Raw genomic sequence first — 8,974 nt, forward strand, 5'->3', positions numbered from 1 at the left:
TAGTGCATCTAATTCTTTTAAGGGGGGGGGGTTAGAAGGATTACTTTATCCTATCCTAGGTATTCCTTAAAGAGGTGGGGTTTCAGGTGTCTCCGGAAGGTGGTGATTGACTCCGCTGACCTGGCGTCGTGAGGGAGTTTGTTCCACCATTGGGGTGGCCAGAGCAGCGAACAGTTTTGACTGGGCTGAGCGGGAACTGTACTTCCTCAGAGGTAGGGAGGCGAGCAGGCCAGAGGTGGATGAACGCAGTGCCCTTGTTTGGGTGTATAGGGCCTGATCAGAGCCTGAAGGTACGGAGGTGCCGTTCCCCTCACAGCTCCGTAGGCAAGCACCATGGTCTTGTAACGGATGCGAGCTTCAACTGGAAGCCAGTGGAGAGAGCGGAGAGCGGGGTGACGTGAGAGAACTTGGAAAGTTGAACACCAGACGGGCTGCGGCGTTCTGGATGAGTTGTAGGGTTTAATGGCACAGGCAGGGAGCCAGCCAACAGCGAGTTGCAGTAATCCAACGGGGAGATGACAAGTGCCTGGATTAGGACCTGCGCCGCTTCCTGCGTGAGGCAGGGTCGTACTCTGCGAATGTTGTAGAGCATGAACCTACAGGAACGGGTCACCGCCTTGATGTTAGTTGAGAACGACAGGGTGTTGTCCAGGATCACGCCAAGGTTCTTAGCACTCTGGGAGGAAGTAGAGAGGAGGGAGTGAAAGGATGCCAGGTCCGCAGGGAGGCGAGTTTTTTCTCCATTTCCGCTCGGCTGCCCGGAGCCCTGTTCTGTGAGCTCGCAATGAGTTGTCGAGCCACGGAGCAAGGGGGGAGGAGGACACAATGGAGTTGTCAACCGTGATGGCGAGATCATGGAACGGGCAGTCCTTCCCCGGGAGGAAGAGCAGCTCCGTCTTGCCGAGGTTCAGCTTGAGGTGGTGATCCGTCATCCACACTGATAGTGTCTGCCAGACATGCAGGGCAGAGATGCGATTCACCACCTGGTTATCAGAGGGGGAAAGGAGAAGATTAATTGTGTGTCGTCTGCATAGCAATGATAGGAGAGACCATGTGAGGATATGACAGAGCCAAGTGACTTGGTGTATAGCGAGAATAGGAGAGGGCCTAGAACAGAGCCCTGGGGGACACCAGTGGTGAGCACGTGGTGCGGAGACAGATTCTCGCCACGCCACCTGGTAGGAGCGACCTGTCAGGTAGGACGCAATCCAAGCGTGGCCGGGCCGGAGATGCCCAGCTCGGAGAGGGTGGAGAGGAGGATCTGATGGTTCACAGTATCAAAGGCAGCCGATAGGTCTAGAAGGATGAGAGCAGAGGAGAGAGAGTTAGCTTTAGCAGTGCGGAGCGCCTCCGTGACACAGAGAAGAGCAGTCTCAGTTGAATGACTAGTCTTGAAACCTGACTGATTTGGATCAAGAAGGTCATTCTGAGAGAGATAGCAGGAGAGCTGGCCAAGGACGGCACGTTCAAGAGTTTTGGAGAGAAAAGAAAGAAGGGATACTGGTCTGTAGTTGTTGACATCGGAGGGATCGAGTGTAGGTTTTTTCAGAAGGGGTGCAACTCTCGCTCTCTTGAAGACGGAAGGGACGTAGCCAGCGGTCAAGGATGAGTTGATGAGCGAGGTGAGGTAAGGGAGAAGGTCTCCGGAAATGGTCTGGAGAAAGAGAGGAGGGGATAGGGTCAAGCGGGCAGGTTGTTGGGCGGCGGCCCGGCCGTCACAAGACGCCTTGAACGTGGACCGTGATTCCTTTCGGCCAGCATCTCCTGCTTCATTCTCTCTCAGATGACCTTCTTGATCCCAAAATCCAGTCAGGTTTCTTAGAGGACTGTCATTTCGAAATAGAGACTGCTCTTCTCGTGTGTCCGGAGGCGGCCTCCGCAAGAGGTGGCTTCAAAAGCTAAGAAGCTATACTACTCGTACGCTGTCAAAGCATCAATCTGTGTCTTCTCAGTAAGAACCGTACAGTCTGCCTTTTGAAACTGTACGTGAGGTCAAAAGACAAATCAAGTCCTCTTCTCACCCTCTCCGAGGCTGGTGTCATTGTGACATCTCCGCCTTAGCCAAACGAGCCGGAGCCCACGCGAGGTCAAAAGAGGAGAGGAGTGGAAAGAAGGAGGCAGAGAGGAATGAGTCAAAGGTAGACGTGGGGAGGTTAAAGTCACCCAGAACTGTGAGAGGTGAGCCATCCTCAGGAAAGGAACTTATCAGGGCGTCAAGCTCATTGATGAACTCTCCAAGGGAACCTGGAGGGCGATAAATGATAAATATATATATATATAATATATATATATATAATATAGTACCTGTTTCTTTGTTAACATAGAATAGCCGCATGTGCATGTGCGCACTCCCTCAAATCGTTTGGAGAAAATATATTTTTTATAAAATAATACAATATTGTCTGCTAAATTAACTAGTGTAGCCCACAGCCATATGGCATAGCCAGATCAGGGCTTAACATAATGTCACGCCCTGACCTTAGTTATCTATGTTTTCTTTATTATTTTGGTTAGGTCAGGGTGTGACTAGGGTGGGTATGCTAGTTTTCTCTTGTCTAGGTTTTTTTTGTTATATCTAGGGGTTTTGTAGGTCTAGGTATATATATGTCTATGGTGGCCTGATATGGTTCCCAATCAGAGGCAGCTGTTTATCGTTGTCTCTGATTGGGGACCATATTTAGGTAGCCATTTTCCCTTGGGTATTTGTGGGTTCTTGTCTATGTGTAGTTGCCTGTTCAGCACTCATTTGTATAGCTTCACGGTTCGTTTTGTTATTTTGTTAGTTTTGTTCAGTGTTCATTCTTAGAATAACGAAGAATGTACGCATACCACACTGTGCCTTGGTCTCCTCCTTTTGACGGCCGTGACACATAAGGACAACGCAGAGTGTGTTATTCTGTTCTTCTGAAATAGACTACATTTTCATCATATCATGTTTCTTTAGACCTGTCTAAATAAATCATGGATTTATTGTGAAGGTGTAGGCTATTATATTACATGGATTTATTATGCTTATTAAAATGTAGATGTTCCAAAGGTCTGCATCAGTGGCTTGTAGGCTATGCTTGGAAGACAGGAGATGCTAAATCTGCTTATGTTAATTAACGGTCAATTACTGTGAGACCGGCAGTTATTTGCTTGACAATCACCGGCTGACAAAATTTCATGACTGCCACAGCCCTTGCTGTAGCCACCTTCTAAAACTCACTAGCTAGATGTGGAATGCAGAGTAGGTCGCTGGGTACAGTCTGTATTGTCAATGAGGTACATGATGCTTCACATCAGCTTTAATCCTAGCTCCAGGACATCATGTGAGCTGCCTGGGAGATCTGCAGCAGAATCAACGCACACATTCTAGGAGTGAATTTCCTACACTTTATAGACAGTATTCCACAGCCATATTATTTAACCATGAGTTTCAAGGAATAATCAAATCTCATTCCTAAACGGTTTCTGTTTAATGGACAAAGAACACCTCAGGAAACAAATGCATTATTTCTGTTTACGCTCAGTACAGTATAAGTCCCGCAAATCAACCAATTAAAAAGCCACCATATGGACCCACATTTTCCTGGAAGTCGACCGCTTTCTGTTGAAACCATAGGTGCGACACTCAGCCCTTCCAGAGAGTACAGGTTGGATGTGGTGGATGGTTGACTGTGAGGTTGTGAGTAGTATTCACACAGTGTCCTGACCCAGCCAAGCCGCAGTGGGTAGGCAGGGTGCAGGTCGGGACAGGAAATCATTAGTCCATGTGACACATAGGGAGACCTCAAGAGTCTCGCTGGGGGGTAGTGGTGCTGCTTTAGGTCCTTAGCTAGGTCATGCCAACTTACAATGGGTCTGTTTTGTGTGGTTGTATCTTATCCAAGATAATGAGAGTTGTTTACACACATTATGATGCAGTTCCAGGTGCATTACCTTAAGCCAAGTGAAGGTTGGCGTAAAAACATTGGTTTTGAGATCCATTTAACACACAGGGAAGCATGAAAAATGAACAGTGTGCTGGAGTTTGGTTTTGTAATATCATATTCAACATGGCAACATGTTAAGACATTTGAGATATTAAACACATTGTAAAAATCTTTGACTCCATTTCTTTCCCCCCTTTGTTTTCTTGACTCTGCCCAGATGTAGATGAATGCCTGCACCAGTCAACTTGTGCCAATGGGAAGTGCTCCAACTTTGAAGGATATTTTGTCTGCTCGTGTAACGACGGATTCACGCTCAGCCTAGATGGACAATCATGTGAAGGTAACACCCTACTTCTAGTGCTTTATGGTTTTATGGGACTTTCAAGTGACAACTCAAAACTAGCTCTACCAAGTCCCTGAATGATCTAGAAGACTAGATTCTATTATTACTGGATGATATCATAGTTTAGAGAGAATCACCATTTTAGTCCAAACTGAATTAGCCACTGGTTAGAATCTTCCATAAAACCCATAAATGTAAACAGCATAATAGCGGCAAAGAGCGAATGCCGTAAAAGTAAGCACATATTACCTCATAATCACTTATTTGTTCGGGCACTGTTTGTATATGTGACATAATGAATGACTCTGCCTGTCTAAGACTGTCAGTTTAGCACAGCGAAGCACTTTTCCCAAACTTTTCCCACAGTGTCTTTAATGCCAGTCACAAGGCGCCTTGCTTAAGATGGAGACCTTGTAGTGCAGGTTTATAAATCATTCAGAATTGGCCTGGCAGCGCTCAACCTTTTCAGCGGACCGTAGTGCCCACAGTGAAGCTATTGGGCCCTGCTAAATAAATGATGGAATTTCAGTAATCACCCTGGGCTGTTTGGGGCAATGAAAGTATATGAAACCCTAAGAGTTGCGGTATATCAATATCTCGTCATCTTTCTCCCAATACGCCGCATCTATATCTCTCGCTGTTTACCTGGCCCACCTCTTGCACCTGAAATGAGAATAATCTTTTCCCTGCTACCTTGCTCTGGACGAAAGTGGCCATTTTAGGCCCTTTTTAGACCTAGACATGCCTCCTGTAAAACACTATGATCTGTGAACAGTACATGATACAGACAACATCTTGGTCATTATACTCTTATAGTGTGCAAATATGGAGGATGTCTAGATTCTGAGCCCACTAGCTTGTAGAGTATATTGTTTAAAACAATATGTATAAAAAATTAGCACAATAAAATAGGGTACTTTGAGATATTCCTGTCAATATGTTTAATTTTTAATAAATGAATGTGAAAAATACTCCCTCTTTGAGAGCACACTGTAAGGAGTATGATGAAACCAAGATGTTGTCTGTATCATGTATGGTTCATGGATCATAGGGTCTTAGAAGAGACACGTATAGGTTTAAAACGGTCCGGAAAATTCCCACTTTCATCAGGATTTTCAAAATGTTTTTGACATTGTTTGCATGTCCAACATCCTTCCTCCCTATTATTTCTTAAGTTAATAGATTCTCTATAGATTCTCTATGGTGTGGACAGCACTAGCATTCAAGGTGCGGTAGAAAGGCCTACATCATTGACAATACTTTGAACACAGCTTTCGCATTTAATTCACATTATTTAAAGTAATATTATCCCAAAAATGGTATGTTATGCCTCTTTTCAGCCTCAAATGGCAACGGACCGTGTTTGATGTTATTGACTTTTAGTGACGCACCTCAGAATCCTCAATGTAGCATCTGAACCAAATGTCATGTCATATACATTTTTTTATTGTATATAACTGCCTTAATGTCACTGGACCCCTGCCTTGGCAGCAGCTAATGGGGATCCTGAATAAATACAAATACCTTACTGCTTTAGTTTGATGATTTGTATGCTAGTTTTGCCCTAATAGTGCTGTGTGTTGTGCCCCAGATGTGGATGAGTGCCAGGATGAGCAGGTGTGTACCAGGGGGCACTGCCAGAACACTGTGGGTTCTTACCTGTGTAACTGTGGGCCCGGCTTCAGGGCCTCCCCGGCAGGGGACCAGTGTGACGGTAAGACTCTTACTACCCTCTGACTCTTACCACTACACACTGACTTACACCGTTATACGCTGACTCGTACCATTGTACACTTACTCAAACGATTACACCCTCACGTTCAGAACTGCACACTTTCTCATGCGGTACAATGTCCTACTGTGCAGTGGATGTTTGGGACACTTTGCAGTTAACTGTGTCTAGATAGATCTGTAAAAAAGTTCTTAAAACCACTAGGTTCTGATAATGATTCAGAAGATTGCCTTTTTGAACCCAGCATCAGTAAATACAGTATCAATATTATGTACATTGTTAATCTAGTTGAGTGTATTTTGAATCATGTAATGTACGGTATCAATCCACCAATGTGTTTATAACAATTTCTTCCTTTTGATTGTTGAACTTGTATTGCTGTCAGATGCTCAGGTTTGTTGATGGTTCCGGAGTTGATTTTCTGTGTTATGAATCCCACCAACCCCTCATAGAATCTATCTTAATTAAAACCCTAAAACTGACTCACCCACCGCACTCATATCCTCTATCTGCCCATAAAGCATAGTGTGTGTGTGTGTGTGTGTGTGTGTGTGTGTGTGTGTGTGTGTGTGTGTGTGTCTGTGTGTGTGTGTGTGCGTGTGTGTGCACATTATGTGCATCCCTATGTGTATTTGTGTGTGTTCACACTTACAGTATGTGCGCGTGTGTGTTGCCTGCATTGAGAGCTGTACCTGTGGTTGCAGATGTGGATGAGTGCCAGGTGCTGACCATGCCCTGTGACAGTGTGGGCCAGTGTGTCAACAACATGGGCTCCTACCACTGCAGCTGCCCCCAGGGCTACCAGCAGATCAACGGCACCAGCTGCCTAGGTATAGGCCACTCGCACCCTCACGTACTCAAAACATACATGCAAAGACGTACACATCACGTACCCTCACACGCACACGCACACACACATCACACAGAGCACACCACAACACACACACACACACACACACACACACACACCACACACACACCACACACACACACACCACACACACACACACACACACACACACACACACACACTACACACACACACACACACACACACACACACACACAACACACAATGTATTATATAACAGTACAGTAACAAGTCAGAAGTTGGACACACCTACTCATTCAGGGTTTTTACTATTTCTACATTGTAGAAAATAGTGAAGACATCCAAACCATAAAAAAACAATATAATGAATGCCAAGAGTGTGCAAAGCTGTCATCAAAGCAGAGGGTGGCTACTTTGAAGAATATAAATATATTTGGATTTTTTAACACTTCTTTGGTTACTACATGATTCCGTATGTGTTGTTTCATAGTTTTGACGTCTTCACATTATTCTACAATCTAGAAGCTAGTAAAAAAAATGTTTTAACTTGAATGAGTAGGTGTGTCCAACGTTTGACTGGTACAGTATATATATATATTTTTTTAGGGGGCATGCGTTTACACACATGAATACACACACATGCAGCTGTACACACCTCTCACTCATACGTTAACTTGTTTTGACATACACAACATCATGTGAGTGCCAGAGAAGCTGAGAGGCCAGGTGATGTCAGTCTGATGTACCAGGGATGTCACACGTCTCCTTTGCCTGTGGTAATGCTGCTGTCCGCCTTCATTATGTGTGTGTGGTGTGTGTGTTGTGTGTGTGTGTGTGTGTGTGGTGTGTGTGTGTGTGTGGTGTGTGTGTGTGTGTGTGTGTGTGTGTGTGTGTGTTGTGTGTGTTGTGTGCGAGTGTGTGTGTGTGAGTGTGTGTCTGTGTACGGAGTAATGTCTGTGTATGGAGTAATCAGAGACAGGGGCACTGCAGCTGTTGACAAGCCTCTTGCCTGTATCACCCCTCCCTCCCTGGTGTGTCAAGTTGAATGACCTCACACCTGTGTCTTGGTCTGCTGATTGTCCCCTACAGATGTTGACGAGTGTCTGGACGACCCGAGCTGTGTTCCCCACACGGGGAGTGTCTCAACGCTGAGGGCTCCTTCTATGTGTCTGTGAGAGAGGCTTCGCTGCAAGCCAGGACACACACACCTGTGAAGGTACAGGTGGCCACAGAAGAATATGTAATACTTCCAGTGATCTGTAGTTGTTGTAGCGGTTTTCTGTGGCCCGAGAGGACTGGTGGTACAGTATATGATACGCTGTTCGAGTGGTTAGGTGTGTTAGGGGGCTGCTCACTGACTCACTGACTCATTTTGTCCCGCGTTCACACGGTCATTCACTCACTATCTCTCTCTCACGTCACCCTTTCTTGAGCGTGTGTTATCACACTTGCACACACATGCAGTGTGTGTAGTACAGTAAATGCCATTTACGCACTTTTTTTATTTTGCGCAAGCGTTCAGCCAACTTCTTTTTTTTTTTTTTACTACTTCAGCACTACCACACACACACACACACACACACACAACCACCACACACACACACACACAACACACACCACACACACACACACACACACACACACACAAAAACACACACAGTCATACGCACACAATCTTTCCTCAACACCAGTTGTTAAAGGGGGGGTTTGATTGACAGCAGTCCCATGTTTGGCTGTAGTTTCCTCTGGTTCAACTGATGTTTATCTAACATTTGTACGACGTTAGTCGATGCTTGTCTAACGCCTCCGCTCTGCCACACGTGGTCCCTCCGCTCTGCTGCCGCGTGGTCCCTCCGTCTGCTGCCGCGTGTTCCCTCGTCTGCTGCCGCGTGGTCCCTCCGTCTGCTGCCGCGTGGTCCTCCGCTCTGCTGCCGCGTGGTCCCTCCGCTCTGCTGCCGCGTGGTCCTCCGCTCTGCTGCGCGTGCCCTCCGCACTTCCGGCTCCGTTTCTCTCCCTGCCGATGCCTTGTTGCTCCTGGAAGAGAGTGGCTTTCATTCTTTCACTATGGCCCCGGCTATTTTTCACCACAAGACCTTCATGCCAGGAGTCTTGCCCCGTTCCAGAGTTGTTTTAAATGCCCTTTCCTGCAGTAA

The 8,974-nt window shown here is 46.1% G+C and overlaps 1 protein-coding gene across 1 annotated transcript in view; it reads left to right on the top strand.

Annotated features, from left to right (window-relative positions):
* Window positions 1–8,974, top strand: part of LOC111977916 (latent-transforming growth factor beta-binding protein 1-like) — a 129,966-nt gene that overhangs the window by 94,542 nt on the left and 26,450 nt on the right. Inside the window, 6 exon segments of the mRNA XM_070448489.1 lie at window positions 4,132–4,254; window positions 5,849–5,971; window positions 6,694–6,819; window positions 7,911–7,934; window positions 7,937–7,978; window positions 7,981–8,037. Of these exon segments, the coding sequence (XP_070304590.1) occupies window positions 4,132–4,254; window positions 5,849–5,971; window positions 6,694–6,819; window positions 7,911–7,934; window positions 7,937–7,978; window positions 7,981–8,037 (495 nt within the window).

This window comes from Salvelinus sp. IW2-2015, linkage group LG18 (genome assembly GCF_002910315.2).
Source record: "Salvelinus sp. IW2-2015 linkage group LG18, ASM291031v2, whole genome shotgun sequence".
NCBI lineage: Eukaryota > Metazoa > Chordata > Actinopteri > Salmoniformes > Salmonidae > Salvelinus > Salvelinus sp. IW2-2015.